The sequence below is a fragment of the Schistocerca cancellata genome, chromosome 3 (assembly GCF_023864275.1).
Source record: "Schistocerca cancellata isolate TAMUIC-IGC-003103 chromosome 3, iqSchCanc2.1, whole genome shotgun sequence".
NCBI lineage: Eukaryota > Metazoa > Arthropoda > Insecta > Orthoptera > Acrididae > Schistocerca > Schistocerca cancellata.
This window is the reverse complement of record NC_064628.1, coordinates 631,608,639-631,628,139: the sequence shown is the minus strand read 5'-3', so window position 1 is coordinate 631,628,139 and position 19,501 is coordinate 631,608,639. Positions and strand designations below refer to the sequence as shown.

At 39.5% G+C, this 19,501-nt stretch overlaps 1 protein-coding gene across 1 annotated transcript in view; it reads left to right on the top strand.

Moving 5' to 3' along the window:
* Nucleotides 1-19,501, top strand: part of LOC126175561 (serine/threonine-protein kinase PLK4) — a 237,778-nt gene that overhangs the window by 163,952 nt on the left and 54,325 nt on the right. The window contains exon 10 of the mRNA XM_049922415.1: nucleotides 9,273-9,415. Coding sequence (XP_049778372.1) covers nucleotides 9,273-9,415 — 143 coding nt within the window. The remainder of the gene's footprint in view (nucleotides 1-9,272; nucleotides 9,416-19,501) is intronic.

The following is a 19,501-nucleotide window of genomic DNA, read 5'->3' as shown; positions in this document are numbered from 1 at the left end:
GGGAACTTGCTGTTCCAACAGGACAATGCACGTCCGCATGTATCCCGTGCCACCCAACGTGCTCTAGAAGGTGTAAGTCAACTACCCTGGCCAGCAAGATCTCCGGATCTGTCCCCCATTGAGCATGTTTGGGACTGGATGAAGCGTCGTCTCACGCGGTCTGCACGTCCAGCACGAACGCTGGTCCAACTGAGGCGCCAGGTGGAAATGGCATGGCAAGCCGTTCCACAGGACTACATCCAGCATCTCTACGATCGTCTCCATGGGAGAATAGCAGCCTGCATTGCTGCGAAAGGTGGATATACACTGTACTAGTGCCGACATTGTGCATGCTCTGTTGCCTGTGTCTATGTGCCTGTGTCTATGTGCCTGTGGTTCTGTCAGTGTGATCATGTGATGTATCTGACCCCAGGAATGTGTCAATAAAGTTTCCCCTTCCTGGGACAATGAATTCACGGTGTTCTTATTTCAATTTCCAGGAGTGTATTTTTATCTTTATTGGTAAGCCTCCATCCCATAATATTGATAAAGATGGGAGTCATTTTGAGTTTCAGATTTAGTATTGTATTTAGGAAATGTGTGTATTGCAGCATATACATAATACATATGCAGACTTGCCATGTTCGATATAACATACAGCCAGCAGTCACTGGATAGCTATTGTTGCTCGTTTCAAGGATGCCACGTAACTACCTTATTATCTTGCTGTAAGATGATCTTGAATGTTAAGACAGCCCCATTATTTGAAGAGACTTTTGAGGATTTTCCTATGACTAATCTTAATTACATTATGTAAAATATTATAAGGCACACTAAATAAGATGAAGTACTTGTTTTAAACTTGCACCAATGCTTTTTCACAACCTTTTCTTTTTTGTGTGTTTAAAATCTAAAGTTAAAGTTAGAGGTGGTCATCACGGGCATCAAGCTCGCTTGTTACTTGTGACTTGATCAGCTGTTCAGGACTGGATTAGTAAGAAACTCATGGCTCAAATACAGGAGCTAATGATTAAGGCAATTCAAGCGTACTTACACCGGAAGGGAAATAAGTTAAGTGTGATAATGACTGTGGCCTGAAATCAAAATTGCACTCATGATAAGTAAACATCAAATGAATACCTTATTTTATCATCATCATATTTTGATCTTTGCATTTTCTTCCACTCTTGCTAAAAACATCCTTGTATCAAAAATAGCCATACTTTTCATTTGTTAAGCATATGCCCAGAAGAAAAATTTGTTTGCTATTGTCATTTTCAATTTCTGAATCTTTTCATGAGAGTTTAGTGGAGGAAATTATATGCTTTAAAATGTGACATACGAGTAACACTTCACAATCCTGTCTTAGATGCTGAATGTAACCAACAGGACAACAAGTACTGATTTCAGTCATTATCTGAAAATAAAAATAATATTAACATTTATTCTGTTGAATAGAGCTCCCTGTCTCATTCCTGTATGACTTCAAAATAATGAAGCAAATTTTTGGAAATTAGAAAAAAAGCAAATATTAAAATCTTAAGGGCGATGTACTTGAAGACAATATTGTGGAAATGGAAGAGGATGTAGATGAAGATGAAATGGGAGATATGATACTGCGTGAAGAGTTTGACAGAGCACTGAAAGACCTGAGTCGAAACAAGTACCCGGGAGTAGACAACATTCCATTAGAACTACTGATGACCTTGGAGAGGCAGTCCTGACAAAACTCTACCATCTGGTGAGCAAGATGTATGAGACAGGCGAAATACTCTCAGACTTCAAGAAGAATATAATAATTACAATCCCAAAGAAAGCAGGTGTTGACAGATGTGAAAATAACCGAACTATCAGTTTAATAAGTCGCAGCTGCAAAATACTAACACGAATTCTTTACAGACGAATGGAAAAACTGTTAGAAGCCGACCTCAGGGAAGATCAGTTTGGGTTCCGTTGAAATATTGGAACACGTGAGGCAATACAGACCCTAAGACTTATCTTAGAAGCTAGATTAAGGAAAGACAAACCGACGTTCCTAGCATTTGTAGACTTAGAGAAAGCTTTTGACAATGTTGACTGGAATACTCTCTTTCAAATTCTGAAGGTGGCAGGGGTAAAATATAGCTAACGAAAAGCTATTTACAATTTGTACAGAAACCAGATGGCAGTTATTAGAGTCGAGGGACATGAAAGGTAAGTAGTGTTTGGGAAGGGAGTAAGACAGGGTTGTAGCCTCTCCCCGATGTTGTTCAATCTGTATATTGAGCAAGCAGTAAAAGAAACAAAAGAAAAATTCAGAATAGGTATTAAAATCCATGGAGAAGAAATAAAAACTTTGAGGTTTGCCGATGACATTGTAATTCTGTCAGAGACAGCAAAGGACTTGGAAGAGCAGTTGAACGGAATGGACAGTGTCTTGAAAGGAGGATATAAGATGAACATCGACAAAAGAAAAATGAAGATAATGGAATGTAGTCTAATTAAGTCGGGTGATGCTGAGGGAATTAGATTAGGAAATGAGATACTTTAAGTAGTAAAGGAGTTTTGCTATTTGGGGAGCAAAATAACTGATGATGGTCGAAGTAGAGAAGATATAAAATGTAGACTGGCTATGGCAAGGAAAGCGTTTCTGAAGCGTTGTTAACATTGCGTATAGATTTAAGTGTCAGGAAGTCGTTTCTGAAAGTATTTGTATGGAGCGTAGCCATGTATGGAAGTGAAACCTGGACGATAACTAGTTTAGACAAGAAGAGAATAGAAGCTTTTGAAATGTGGTGCTACAGAAGAATGCTGAAGATTAGATGGGTAGATCACATAACTAATGAGGAGGTATTGAATAGAATTGGGGAGAAGAGGAGTTTGTGGCACAATTTGACAAGAAGAAGGGACTAGTTGGTAGGACATGTTCTGAGGCATCAAAGGATCACCAATTTAGCATTGGAGGGCAGCGTGGTGGGTAAAAATCATAGAGGGAGACTAAGAGATGAATACACTAAGCAGATTCAGAAGGATGTAGGTTGCAGTAAGTACTGGGAGATGAAGAAGCTTGCACAGAATAGGGTAGCATGGAGAGCTGCATCAAACCAGTCTCAGGACTGAAGACCACAACAACAACAACAACAACAATAACAACAACAAAATGCTGATTACTCCCTTAATGGTCCCAAGCTGCACATTGATTTGATAAAAGCATCATTCAAATGCTCTATAAAACATGTAACTAACTCATTAAGTAGCTGAAACTTGGTGAACAGTTCCTTTGGCAAATAAGAAATACTTTTTGAATTTTTGGTGAAACCAAAGGAGAACTTTTTCTAAATCTGTTATCAAAATATATTTTATGTTCCACCTTCCATTCTTTCTTGACACTAGATGATATTCCCAGATCTTTGTCCATAATTGAGCATTTTATCTTTGTATGAAAGTGAGATAACTTGAAAAAGATGGTAAGCGCAAGAAATACGCCAGTTTCTGTACTTATAGTGTGCCACTGTTCAGAATATATAAGAGGTATGAAAATAAACTTGTGAACTGTGAGTTCTAATGGTTGTAAGAGTGAATAAGAAAAAATTCACGAAAATCCAATAATTTTGGTTTGGGAATTTCATTCATCTACCTTTAAATAACACAAATTCCCAACAAAATGAAGCAACTAGTATCTTGACAATATTCAGCTGGAACTACCCTGACTTCCTTCCCAGTAGAATGAATGTCTTGTCTGTTAAATGTCATTGAACACTCCATTGTTGTTATAGCATTGTGACAAACAACACTCAAGTTTCGACAAGTCTTATGAGCATCGTGGCACCTTGCAGGCTCTCTGCCACAGATGTCACAAGCATGCAACACTGTAATTGTGAACTAATGAGTGAATCTGAAGGCTCAGATGACTGGCTCGGATTATAGTCAATGAGGTCACAACTTTCTTTTTTCATTAATTTTCATCATCTTCATTTCTAAGACTAATGGAATTTCTTCCATTCTGATTCTCCTCCCTCATTTCATCATCTTTTGAATCATGATTGGATATGGCATGCTTTTTGAATTCTTTCCTAATGGATTTGCTTGAGGTGCTACTATTAGGCTGTAAGGATCATGTATATTGAGGATAAGGTCTCCTTGAAAACACTAGTTACTATAAAGTTGTCACAGAGTACCCTTGAAGGGGCTATTCACAGGAGTATCCATTACTTGAAGTTTTACATGTCTGTATTTACAAATGTGTGCTGAAAGTAATGCCTACAAATATTTCATGTGAAAACTCTTCAAGCTTTTTTCTTTAAGTCTTGGAAACAGATGAAAATTGGGTGGGGCCAAGTTGAGACAGTGTGGAGAATGATCGATGGTAGTGAATCCAAAGCATCAGATAGTTGCAGGTGTTACAGCACTCGTGTTGGTCTGTCTCACACACTTACATAATTATGTTAACACACTGCCGTGTTACACACTACAATTCAGGGACCTCTAGTGTCAGAGGGCTGCAAAAATGTAGACAGGAAGAATAAAGATGTCGAATGTTTATTTATTTAAAAATCTTTAATAGTTATCACATAAATAATTTGGAAGCACTACTTTTCAGCATGCCCTCATACTTCTCAAGACACTATAGTCCAGTAAACAAAGGAACATTAGTGGAAAAAATTGGTGTAGCCACTAATTTTTGTACAGTAGTAGGGGGGAGTGTCGTGAACAATGTACTAAAAATCCAAAAATACCCACATATGGAGTGTGAGCATTGGGGTGGGGTTTCCTGAATAAATTGAAAACCACAGTTTCTGTTGAAAATGTTCCCCAGTACAAAATTAAACTACATTAAATTTCATGCAGTGAAAGGTCATATTCATTTTTCTCTGTAGCACTAATAGTTCGCGTGCTGCAGGGGATGGAAAATATCGCAAAGTATTTAAAAAGGTGTTTTCATGGTATAATTATAATGCTTAATGCCTGTTGAACTTGGAAATAACAGAAAATCTGTGTTAGTTATTTAAAATAACATCTTATCTTGAATTGGTACATTTCAGAAATCAACAACTGTGTCATCATCTTGAAGATTGAGTAAAGGTACATGATTTGTACACGTACCATGGCATGTTCCGCAGACCATGGAACATATGTCGGATTTTGGCATCCACGTCGTCCCCCAGTAGAACGTTAGCAAAGGACATTGTTTAGTATAGCTTCTGGTTCTAGTGGGCCATTGGTTGTCATTGGATAGAGCGATCCATCCTCCCTTCTGTTCCATTCCTACTCGGTCTGCGGTAGGTGGTTATTAAGTCATTATTGCATGGTAAATAAGTAAACAAATACCTCTAAGTATCAAGAAATGGTGATCTAAAAAGCATTATACAAAAACAGGAAATTAGTACACCTGTAATTAAACTCTGAAAGGGTGGTGGTGCATAGCTCCTATGGTTGGCGGCTGTGAGGTGAAGTCTGGATTTGCCTTTCTTGATGCTTTTAAAACTGCAGCATACCAGAGTTTATTCGGACATGGCTGATATTCTGGCACTTGTTACATTTCCAGAAATATTTTCTTGCCAGCATGTACGACCTTCTGTGCTGGTGCCAAGGGGTTAGTGAAGATGTAGAATATTGTATTCATTTGCCTAAGAATTTTACTTAACAGCTTAACCATTCCTCCTTCATTTTTGTTGTAAATGTTGGAGGTCACTAAACGCAATGAGAAGGAAGATGGTTTCAGCACAAGATAATCATTGGAGTTTGTTGCAAACAATTTGGATTCAGCCTTACTCCTACCAAGCTTTATGAAGTATACGTTAGAGCCTGGTCGTGAAAAAACGATGAATAAAACAATCAGGTTGACATCTTCCCAGTTATCGTGACAGTGTGTGCAGGACAGCTTTTTCCAACACACATCTCTCCACAATTCCATCAGCATTGCCTGTAATAATTACTGTTTCTACTCACCTCACTGTCATATTGTCACTAAGAAATTCTATAAGCCTAGTTTTGTTCTTTCCATTTGCGAGAAAATGTTCCTGTTGTACAAATGATAGCCACACTTTCATTAAAATTGACATCAAGCGAAGTTTTTGTGAGGAACCTTCCCTTCTGTTCTGCTCGTTTTGTTCTGTTGACATACCAAAAATCACAATACAATTTTGAGCATAATATGTGAGTACATAGGTTATGTATTGATTGCAAAGTGTGGAAAACTTGGTGCCTGTATTCCATTTCACGCGGTGAAGAAGGAGGCATACATCTCCTAGATTGTCACTTGTTCTTAGGTCAGGAGTTGCATAATTTCCTCAGGAAATTGACTTACCTCTTGTGTACTCTTTTCTACTAGATGTATGAACAACGCAGTGTTATCTGTTCATGAAACTATCAGCTCTCACATCTTTTCTCAGATAATTGGCATTTACCATTCGATATATTCATTTCCCACAAACATTGAATAGATCACTGACATCACTCTCATGGATTAAACACTTCTCAGCAATAGTTTGTAGGAACATATTCTATATGAAAACTCTCCGAAGTATGACAAATAAATACTCACGTAATAAACTGAAAGTTACTCCACTATTTAAACACAAGCACAGTTAAGTTATTTTTTCTACTCACATAAGAGAACTGGACAATAAATGCTGGAGAAGGTATACTTGATGATTATTCTGTGTGTAAACTGAAGAACAAGCCGATATCTTGGTGGGGGAACTGACCTTTCCCAGAAGAAAGCCACAACAGTCATACAGGATGACTAACTATCAATTCCCGTACTAGCAGTGCAAGGCAATGTATAGAGATTTACTTAGATTCTCTTGGCATGTATTATGGTTTTATTGGTATTTAATATCCGTATTCCAATTGATGTTAATGTGTTTTGCGGAAAATAAACTCTTCCCAGACATGTCTGTACCAATGCATTTTGTGGAAAATATGCACTGTCCAGTTGTGTCTTTGTACTGCATCACCCGTGATCTACAAGGTGCTGTGGAAGAGTTGGCATAATTGTGAAACAGTATGTAGTTGTTTCCTGTGACATAGTGGGGACTCACTTTATCACTCTTTGTTTTGTAGAAACACAAATAAGGGAAGGAAGTGACCTCATTCCAACCTGTCTTCCCGTACACTTCTACCCTTCACCCCCACTCACTCCCACTGCCTCCTGTCACATCGGCAAAACACAGTTTATCCCTCTTGGCACAGTCATTTAATATTTTGTCTTAACCCATTTCATTTGACACTAAACATCAGTTTTATACGATTAGAACACTGTAATTAATAATTTGCAATTTTTCCATCCCCTACAACACAGAAACTGTTAGTTCTAGAGAAAAAATGAATAGGACCTTTTTGTGGGAAATTTAATGTAGTTTAATTTTGCACTAAGAGCCAGTTTTACTAGAAGTTGCCGATTTTGAGTTATTCAAGAAAAATGTAATTAAAAATGTTGTTGTTGTTGTTGTCTTCAGTCCTGAGACTGGTTTGATGCAGCTCTCCTGTGCAGCTATCCTGTGCAAGCTTCTCCATCTCCCAGTACCTACTGCAACCTACATCTTTCTGAATCTGCTTATTGTATTCATCTCTTGGTCTCCCTCTACGATTTTTACCCTCCACGCTGCCCTCCAATGCTAAATTTGTAATCCCTTGATGCCTCAGAACATGTCCTACCAACCGGTCCCTTCTTCTTGTCAAGTTGTGCCACAAACTCCTCTTCTCCCCAATTCTATTCTATACCTCCTCGTTAGTTACGTGATCTACCCATCTAATCTTCAGCATTCTTCTGTAGCACCACATTTCAAAAGCTTCTATTCTCTTCTTGTCTAAGCTGTGTATCGTCCATGTTTCACTTCCTACATGGCTACACTCCATACTAATACTTTCAGAAACGACTTCCTGACACTGAAATCTATACTCGGTGTTAACAATGCTTCAGAAACGCTTTCCTTGCCATTGCCAGTCTACATTTTATATCTTCTCTACTTCGAGTATCATCAGTTACTTTGCTCCCCAAATAGCAAAACTCCTTTACTACTTTAAGTGTCTCATTTCCTAATCTAATTATTGTCACAAAATTCAAATACTAATGATGGAAAATACAATTTAATTTAAAATCAAAACACAATAATCACTAATAGTTTTAATGCTCATTACAAGTTATTGCACAGTGGAGAAACATTGGGTCCAGCTGCCAAAGCATCATCTGGCAATGTAAGAGGGCTGTATTTTTCAAATGACAAATGTTACTGTAGGATTTAATATTTGGTGAAGACTTTTCACAAAGTTCTGATACACAGAAAGTGGAGCTTGACTTTTCCCAAAGGTTGACAAGTAGTTATTGCTGAGGTTTGAGATAAATGATCTGGACTGGCTCACTAGTTCATCCCAAAAAATATTTGATGTGGTTCAGGTTGGAACATTCACTTGAATTTCTTGTACGCATGATGCAGTGTTTATTTCTTTGTATGCAAGAGCATTAGCATGCTGATATGAAGAGATCCAATTCAAAAGTTTTGGAAAAAATGTAAGGAGATATGTTGTCATCTGAAACGTTTTTGGGAGTGCATGCTTTGATTTTTCAACTGACCAAAACTAATGTTTCTCAGACAGAGAGGGAGTGTTTCAGGCAGTCAATCAGCCTCCACCGAAATTTACTGTTATCACAATGCATTCAGATTAGTATTGTTTGCCAGGCATCTGACAAGCCCATGCATGCCCATCTGATTGCCACATCACGTGCCAAGGCTCAGTAATCCTTAAAACCTTCCACTGAGGACAGAGCATTTATTGTGTTGTTTTCACAACCTTAAACAATGTTGCACTCCTGTTCTTAAGGTCAGTAGTTTCTGTGCAGCAGCACAGTTATTAAAGGCCAAATGTTGTTATTTGTTTAAGATAAACACTACAAATGGTTTTAATCGTGTGCACTTTCACTTAGAACAATTGCTTCAGTTTGGTTTTTGGTTTGTGCCATTATTTATGTTGCTGTATCTGTTTGTTATGACAGTAAGAGTGAATTCATTGTTGGGTTAATAAGTATGTCTATTTTACTTATCCCATTGATGTCAGAGCACTTGCTTTGTGACATTTTAGAGATATTTTTCTCTCTTGTGTCAGCAACAGCACTGAAAACATTCATTATCAGTCAATTGTTTCCTTAGACACACACACACACACACACACACACACACACACACTTTCAAGAGCAGAATTGCCAATATAAACTTACAGTATAAAGGTAATGTTATGAGGAATATAGATATACACAGATAACTTTTTTGTTTTTACTGTTGCTGATTTAATCAGACTGTATTTCTCTTGTGCAGATAGTATTATACCAGCCAAATGGTACCAAAGGCTGTACACTGAAAGACAGTCCACCTGATATTCCTCACCAAGGTGCTGATTCAATATTTAGTTTTGAATCATTACCAAGAAAACACTGGAAGAAATATATCTTAGCAGCAAGGTAAGTTATTACCAGATATTGTCATCACTAATGATCAGTTTTGTCTCAGTTGTTTGAAAATAATTTCTTCTGTATTTATCTTAACATAAAGTATATATTGGCTACGTCATAGTTATGGTAGAAAACATGAAATCTGCAGCAAAACGACTTTGAATGAGAACATCATTAACACTTAGAGTTTGTGTCCTGTATGTTACACCCAACCAGTATCCACCTCTCTTTAGGTACTAAACTTACCGTTGCATGTCCGCAGGTATATATGTAGGGATGCAAAATATACAAACCCCACCATGTTAAAGGAGAAGTCCATATTATTATGACTGTATAATAAATCGTGTTTGCTGAAAATACTGCACAGAAACTTCAGTTCAATTTTTGCAGAATATCCTAGTTAAATAAAAGTGCGTGAAATCTTATTGGTTCGTTTATTTGCATCAAAATCAGGAAATTATAAAATAAGGACAAAAATGTTTGTATGTGTAATGGATATTGCTGTGCAGCAAACCACCAGAAACACATGAAGGGTACTATACAAGGACTGAGCAGAATCAACATGTACACAGGATTGGTTTGCTAATATTCATGTATCAGGATACAGGTTTCCTGTTTTGTCCTGTATGTTACACCTAACCAATTTCCACCTCTCTTCCATGATGGATGATCAGCAGAGTCAACTGGATGCTGCTCAGCCAGCTGGCTGTGTTTGAATGCCACTACAGTGTTGAGGACTGAGTGGTCTACATCACACGGGTGCTGCACCATTCTGCTGACTTCACCATCCTAAAGTCCTCAGGTCATCTTCTGAGGCAGCTTGTCCCTTGGTAGACTGATGAATGCCGTTCAGTAAACTGGGTCAGGAATGTGGCTCTGTGATGGTATACAGGGTGAGTCACCTAACATTACCGCTGGATATATTTCGTAAACCACATAAAATACTGACGAATCGATTCCACGGACCGAACGTGAGGAGAGGGGCTAGTGTAATTGGTTAATACAAACCATAAAAAAATGCACGGAAGTATGTTTTTTAACACAAACCTACGTTTCTTTAAATGGAACCCCGTTAGTTTTGTTAGCACATCTGAACATATAAACAAATACGTAATCAGTGCCATTTGTTGCATTGTAAAATGTTAATTACATCCGGAGATATTGTAACCTAAAGTTGACGCTTGAGTACCACTCCTCCGCTGTTCGATCGTGTGTATCGGAGAGCACCGAATTATGTAGGCATCCAAAGGGAACGGTGATGGACCTTAGGTACAGAAGAGACTGGAACAGCACATTACGTCTACATGCTAACACCTTTTTATTGGTCTTTTTCACTGATGCACATGTACATTACCATGAGGGGTGAGGTACATGTACACACGTGGTTTCCGTTTTCAATTATGGAGTGGAATAGAGTGTGTCCCGACATGTCAGGCCAATAGATGTTCAATGTGGTTTCCATCATTTGCTGCACACAATTGCAGTCTCTGTCGTAGGGAATGTCGTACACGCCGCAGTACATCTGGTGTAATGTCGCCGCAGGCTGCCACAATACGTTGTTTCATATGCTCTGGGGTTGTAGGCACATCACGGTATACACGGTACACGATGGCCACCACATTGAACATCTATTGGCCTGACATGTCGGGACACACTCTTTTCCACTCCGTAATTGAAAACGGAAACCACCTGTGTATGTGTACCTCACCCCTCATGGTAATGTACATGTGCGTCAGTGAAAAAGACCAATAAAAAGGTGTTAGCATGTGGACGTAATGTGCTGTTCCAGTCTCTTCTGTACCTAAGATCCATCACCGTTCGCTTTGGATACCTACGTAATTCGGTGCTCTCCGATACACACGATCGAACAGCGGAGGAGTGGTACTCAAGTGTCAACTTTAGGTTACAATATCTCCGGATGTAATTAACATTTTACAATGCAACAAATGGCACTGATTACATATTTGTTTATATGTTCAGATGTGCTAACAAAACTAACGTGGTTCCATTTAAAAAAACCTAGGTTTGTGTTAAAAATCATACTTCCGTGCATTTTTGTATGGTTTGTATTGAACAATTACACTAGCCCCTCTCCTCACGTTCGGTCTGTGGAATCAGTTCGTCAGTATTTTATGTAGTTTACGAAATATATCCAGCAGTAATGTTAGGTGACTCACCCTGTATATGCTGCCCAATGGTGGAAAACCCCACAACCTTTCGAGTCACGAAAGCCAGCAGTCGACATGTAATTAATGAGAGAAAGAAAATGTCAAGGCAAGAGTTCCTGGACTCTTTCAACCATTCCACTAATTGTACAAATGTGTGGGGAACCATGCGGAGGATTTCTGGTACATACAGTGGATTACCAACAGTAGCAGTGCTGAAACATGGGTATCTCCATGCAATGCCCGGAGACATCACTCAGATGTTGGCATAGCATTTTGCAAAGGCTACAAGGATTGGCATTCTGTTGCTACCATGTGACTGTGGAGAGGGGAGAGTTGGACTTCAGATCCAACAACTCTGACTCTTACAACTGCCCTTTATCCATGTGGAACTGGATTCAGCACTGTCTGAGGCTTGTGATACTGCACCCAGTCATGACCAAATCCAGTACAGCATCCTTTGACATTTGCCAGTGGCATCAAAGGGAGTCCTCCTCGAATCTTTCAATTTGATATGGCAGACAGGCCATTCCTAACTCATGGGGAGAGGCTGTTTTAATACTTCTCAAATCAGGGAAGGGCTGAATGGCCCCAGCAGTTACTGGAGCATCATCTTGACAAGCTTTGTAGGAAAGACCATGGAACAAATGGTTCACCATTGTCTAGCTCAGATGTTAGAGACCAAGCAACTCCTTAGCCACTCTCATTGTGGATTCAGGCAATTTTGACTCATTGTCAACAATTTGACCCTGCTAGAGGCAGTTATTGAGGAGACTTTAACCAATGCTGTATCGATGTAATCTTTGATATCAGTAAGATGTACAACACTACTTGAAGACACACTATTCTGTTGCAGCTCCACCAATGGGGAATCTGTGGCCACCTCCTCATCTTCATACAATTCTTCATGTCTAAGCACATTTTTAGGTCCCGAATTGGTGGTTTGATGTCAGATCATTGTGAACAGGAGAACAGTGTTCCTCAGGGCAGTGTTTTAAGTGTTACCCTCTTTGCAATAGCCATAAACAGCATAACTTGTCAGTAAGGAGTCCTGTACAGTGCTCCTTATTTGTGGACAATTTTACAGTTTTCTATTCCTCCTCCAGTATTACATCAGGAATTCATCAGTTGCAACGTACAGTGCATAGGCTAGAGGAGTGGGCTGTGAAGATGGGTTTTCTGCAGAGAAGTGTGTGTATGTTTGTTGTAATCATTCTCATCATATTTGAAATTTATCTGAATTGCATATTTGGGACATCATTCTCCCTTTGAAGAGTCTGTGAGATTTGTGGGCCTCATTTTAGATTCAGAATTGCCCTGATTGGACCTGAAAGCAAGGCCCAAAGGCCAGTGAATATCTTGAGATGTTGGGGGCACAGGTCTTGGAGAGTGGACAGGGCACGTCTGTTCTACTTTTATAGAGTCTTCATGCGATCGCGGCTGGACTATGGGTGCTCAGCGTATGGATCAGTGAGGCCTACTTACCTGAATATCATTGACACTATACACCATGAGGGGATCAGGCTGGCCATGGGTGCTTAACAGACCAGCCCCATACCCAGTGTCTGTGCTGAGGATGATGAACTGCCACTTATCATCTGGCGGCAACCCCTCATAATGCGGCAAGCATGTAAGTATCTCGCTACTCCCAATTTATGAGCTTACTATACTGTTGCTCATCCAGCTACAGAATGTCTCTTTACCAATCGTCCATGGGCAACAAGGCCACTTGAGATCTGCACAAAGTGTGAATTGGAGTCACTTGATGTGCAGCAAGTTCAACCTAAAATGCAGAATTTTAACTGCCTGCCACCCTGGTTACTGCAGAGGCCCAGAGTAATGTTAGATTTAGTGTAGTGCAGCAGAGTTTTCACTCCTACATTTGTTTTTAGTACTTTATTTTATGACATTTTGTCTGAGCACAAGTCTGTAGCTGTATTTAAGGATGGCTCTAAACAGGGGGCTCCGTTGGTTGCTCTGTTGTTCTCCATGACCATGTCCTCAAGATCCAATTGCCACACACAAGTTTACTGTCTTCAGTGTGGAGTTATTCATGATCTTGTGGGCACTGGAGTGCATGAATGTGCCGTGAGTACAAATTCCTTGTCTGTTCCAATTTCCTGAGTGTCATTCACACTCCACACTGCTTGTACCCAGCAAATAAGGTAGTCCAGAATATCCAGGACACCTTCTTCCAGCTACACATGCTGAGGAAGGAGGTGTTCCTGTGCTGGGTACCAGAGCTCATGTGCAGATGAAGCAGTCAAGGAGGTGTGTCGCAGTCCTCAGTTAATTCAGTGTGCCACCTCCCACTATTGTTTCACTGTTGAGGTACAGAGTCATGCTTCAGTGGGAAGACAAATGGCTGGAAGTGACAGAACATAACCTCCACCTAGTAAAGCCCACAATGCAGCCATGGCATACCACCTACCAGCCATGCAAGCAGGACGATGTCCTCCTTACTTGGCTTCACATAGACCACAGCCCTATGACACATGGCTTCTTGCTACGGTGAGAGGACCCTCAAACGTGTGGTGCTTGTGGCATACAGATCATTGTGCAACATATTTTATTAGACTGAGTTTTATTTTCAGGCCAGAGGGCAGCGGCAGATTTACTGACAGATCTGCCCTCTATTTTAAGTGACTTTCAAACTAATGTGGTAAGCATTTTACAACCTTGAGGTATGTCAAACATGTTTCCTAAGATTTTAGGGAGGTGCCTTTACTACATTAGTAAGGGTGACTGGCTCACCCATGTTTTTTATAAGTGGTCAGCTAGTCACATTTCCCTTATCTTTCTTTTAGCTGCTCTATCATTTTACTTATGTTTTAATCCCACGTATAGCACCTTTCACCCTTTCTCTGTTGTCTTCGGGTGTGTGAGATAGACAGATTGCGTGACTCAATACTATTGAATTGGGAGTGAGTGAACGAGTGTCATTTTGTAGGTTTCCTCCACAATGTGCAATAACAGTTTTAGCCATTTTATCCACATTTGTTTCTTGTAATATTGTAAGGGTGCTGATAACCTCACTGTTGAGTGCCTGTACAGTCCAAACACACATGCTGTGCATAAAATGTTCAATAGGCCCATTCTGTGCTAGCCTGTAAAATGCCTAAATGCCTTGTGACAACAAAGTCCTGTAGACTCGTGTTATCTGTACCATATGTGAATGTGATCATCAAATGAAAGGCCAGCTGGGGTGGCCGAGCAGTTCTAGGCTCTACAGTCTGGAACTGTGCGACCTCTATGGTCACAGGTTCAAATCCTGTCTCGGGCATGGATGTGTGTGATGGCCTTAGGTTAGTTAGGTTTAAGTAGTTTTAAGTTCTAGGGGACTGATGACCTTATAAGTTAAGTCCCATAGTGCTCAGAGCCATTTGAGCCATCAAATTAAAACAACAAACACATTGGCTGTTCTCACAAAGCCTCATGGTTTTAATCATCTGACGATTAATTAGTAACTTCGTGAACCGAATGAAGCACTGACTTGTGCCGTTTCTTTAGAAGATTTACTCTGGTGAATCTGCTGCAACGATGCCATGTGATTTTAATGCACTGTTCCATGCAGTTTTTTCATCTTTCTGCTCATTGGAGTTTTGTAAATCCTCTTCATACTGAAGGATGAATCTTTTACTCTACAGTGGACTATGCACTCTTATGAAACTTCCTGTCATATTCAAATCGTGTGCCATACCCTAAACCTTGCCTTCTGTAGGCAATACTATTACTGACTGAACTAACCAGGTATGACTCACAACCTATCCTCATAACTTTACTTTTGCCAGTACCTCTCTTTTAGTTTCTAAATGTCAGGGAAGTTTTCCTACATAGAATGCAGTACTAACATTCCTGACAGAAAGAATATTGTGGAGATTGTCTTAGCTGAAACTAGAGGATTCCTTCCATAGCAAAGCAGAACATGTATTGAGATGAATCTTCCTGCCAAATTTAAACTGTGCCCCAGATTGCACTGTTTAGCATACCATTCACCTCCTTGAACCTCTACCTCTACGTATATACTCTGCGTGCCACTGTATATACTTGGCAGAGGGTAATGCATACAAATATTGATTTTCTTTCCCAATCCATGCACGTATTGAGCGAGGGAAAAATTACCCAGGGACTATGTTCTCTTTATTCCAAGGATTCCCATTTAAGTTCCTCAAGCATTTCAGTCACAATTTTATATGGGCCATACCGATCCTAGCAGCTTCTCCCTGAATGTGTTCACTGTCTCTGCTCATGACTACTTTATAGTCTCCAAACACTTTAACATTACTTTGAAATTGGTCACACTGGTGTCTAGTATGTGATTTCCTTTACAGATGTGTTACCCTTCCAACAAATCTAAATCTTGCAGTTGTTTTATCTAATACCGATTTTACATGATCATCTTATTTCATATTGTTTCATAGTATTACCCGTAAATATTGATAAAATGTGACATGCTCAAAAATTTTACCACTAATCCGTAATAAATTCTTTCTCTTTGTTGTAGGTATTATCTTTCATTTATACACAAAGAGAGCTGCCTCATTCATTACACTGAACGAAAATTATGTTAAAGTCTTTCTGCACTTCCTTGTAATCAACCTATAGCAATACTTTCCCGTAGGCAACATTGTCAGTGAACAGAATTGTAGTGTTGCTGATCTCCTAGCTGATGAACCATTTATGTGTATTGAGAATGTTAGAGGACCTATTACTTTTTCTTGGATCACATATATACAAAAGGAAACTTTTCGAAGAATATGGTTGAATTCCTCCAGATGTGACTTATACCCTTATGGCTGAAGAATAGCAGATGATCTTTGCACCGTCCCATTGCATATACACTATGTGATCAAAAGTATCTGGACACCTGGCTGAAAATGACTTACAAGTTCGTGGCACCCTCCGTCGGTAATGCTGGAATTCAATATGGTATTGGCCCACCCTTAGCCTTGATGACAGCTTCCACTCTCGCAGGCATACATTCAATCTGGTGCTGGAAGGTTTCTTGCGGAATGGCAGTCCATTCTACACCGAGTGCTGCACTGAGGAGACGTATCGATGTCGATCGGTTAGATCTGCTGGTGTTGTTTGGCATTTATCGGCGTGATGTGTGGCTTATGAGCAGCTGTTAAACTATGAAATCCAAGTTTTCTCACTTTCCGCCTAACTGTCATAGTACTTTCAGTGGAACCTGAAGTAGTTTGGAATTCCTGTGTGATGGTCTGGATAGATGTCTCCTTATTACACATTAGGACCCTCTTCAGCTGTCGACGGTCTCTGTCAGTCAGCAGACGAGGTCGGCCTGTACGCTTTTGTGCTGTACGTGCCCCTTCACGTTTCCACTTCACTATTACAGTGGGCCTAGGGATGTTTAGGAGTGTGGAAATCTTGCATACAGGCATATAACACAAGTGACACCCAAACACCTGACCACGTTTGAAGTCCGCGAGTTCTGCAGAGCACCCCGTTCTGCTCTTTCACAATGACTACTGAGGTCACTGATATGGTGTACCTGGCAGTAGGTGGCAGCAACTAATATGAAAAACGTATGTTTTTGAGTGTGTCCGGATACTTTTGATGACATAGTGTATGTCTGGGCAGCTCTTGCAAATTGCCATGAGCTCTGGTGCCATCAGTGTGGTGTAGCAGTTAGCATCAACCTATAGCAATACTTTCCCATAGACAACATCGTCAGTGAACAGTCTTGTAGTGTTGCTGATCTCCTGGCTGATGAATCATTTACGTGTATTGAGAATGTTAGAGGACCTATTATTCTTCATTGGATCACATATATGCAAATGGAAACTTTTTGAAGAATGTGGTTGAGTTCCTTCAGTTGCGACTTATACTCTTACGCCTGAAGAATAGTTAATGATCTGTGCACTGTCCCATTGCATATATGTCTGGGTAGCTCCTGCAAATTGCTGCGAGCTCCGGTGCCATCAATGTGGTGTAGCAGTTAGCATCTGTGACACCCATGCTGCAGGTAGTCAGCTCAAACTCAACTAACAGCAGTTACTTATTATTTCAAATTTATCATTTCTGGAAGTTGGTAACAGCCCCTTAGTTATTTAATAAGTCTCTGGGCTATGGACAAATAATAGAAGAGGGTTGGCAATTTCTCCCACCTACATCTACACGATTACTCTGCAATTCGCAGTTAAATGCCTGCCAGAGGATTCATTGAACCAGCTTCAAGCTATGTCTCTACCGTTCCACTCTCAGTGTGCGGGAAAATGAGCACTTAAATCTTTCCATGTAAGCTCTGATGTATCTTATTTTATTATGATAATCATTTCTGCTTATGTAGGAGCAAACCAACAAAATATTTTCACACTGAGGAGAAAGTTGGTGTTTGAGATTTCATAAAATCATACTGCAATGAGAAACATCTTTGTTTTATTGATTGCCACCCTGATTCGTGTATCATATATGTGGCACTCGTATAAAAATATAATTAGTTTGGCGAGAGAAAAGATAGATAGTATTGTACTTAGCAGCGTTTACTGATTGATAAAGTTCTTCTTCTTCTTCTTCTTCTTCTGTGAAATCCAACGAGTATGCATACGAAATTACATCAGTACATTGTAATGGCTCAGCCATTCACGAAAGCAGCAGTTATGTTCACTAGTGTTTCTTTCTGAAATAATTCTAGTATTTGACAATAGAAGACAACATCCGTGGCAGGACAGGTCATGAGATGTCTGTACATTGTTCTCATACAAAATTATTCGAGTTTTAGAGTGATAAGTGGTTTGCGTGTCAATCAGGTGTGATCTTTTTAACACAAAGTTGTGGCCGGAGCTATGCTTGGGCTTGGTCTGCAAAGTCTTAACCACTACCATATTTTGCATCCGATTACAGTAAATTGTAAGTGAATGTCATCTATGCACTGAACAATTATATCTTCAAGAAAAATGTGAGATTGTAAACATCTTCAATATGCTGTCAGCACATCTACTGCTGTTATAAATGCTACTATTTTGCTCAGATTTAACATGTTACTTCCTTTCAGCTAAGTGGGGTAGAGTGATGAATGGAAAACAGTGAAATCTATTAGTGCATTGTAACTAAGTTTTTTTTAATTTCATACTTGAGCACGATGTAAATGAACTACACATTTTTTTAGTCCCTTAAGTTTTGAAAGAATTTTACGAGACTTAAATCTTCGTATATTGTTCTGCAACTATAATACAATTTGCATTTAGGAAGACAATTTCAAAAAAAAATCTATGTTTTCCATATTTCTCTTATCCAGCCAGTGAAATTTTTCAATTGCTGATTTTATGTAGTTAAAGATCCTAAACTTTATATTTCTGTTATAAAAAAACTGTAGAAAACACAACTCATAAATACTGTAAAGACATATTTCAATAGCATTGCTGAACTCAGGAGTTTGAGCTCTGAGCCCAGTTGAAGAATCACTCGAATTCCCTGTTATGTAACTTTTATGGAGGATAAATAATTCCTCTTCTCTTGAAGCTCACTGCTGTAAGGGTTTGTCTTGTACATCTTAAACAACCATTCTTCGAGGTGCATTTATGTGCCAAGTAATTAGTAAAATGTGCTACTGAACACGCTTTGGAACAAAAATCTTTCTAAGTGAAAGCACCATGACCGACCTCATTTGAACTCTTCTGTCAGGAGAGTTAATTTGGAGTTGGAACGGCTGCTTATGTTGGGTGCACTGTCACACATTGGTGTGGTTCCTGTTGATTTTCTCAATAGGTGGGATTATACTAGCCATGGCCTTCATCTCAACAGGAAATGGAAGGGTAAACTGGTTGAGAAAATAGCAGGGAAGTTAAAGGGGGGAGGCACTGTCATGAGTGATAAAATACCAGGTTTGTATGGTTCAGAAAAGACCCTGTTTTAAGACAGGGAGGACAGAAAGAAACCAAGTTTTAAGAGAGGTTAGGATTGAGAGAAA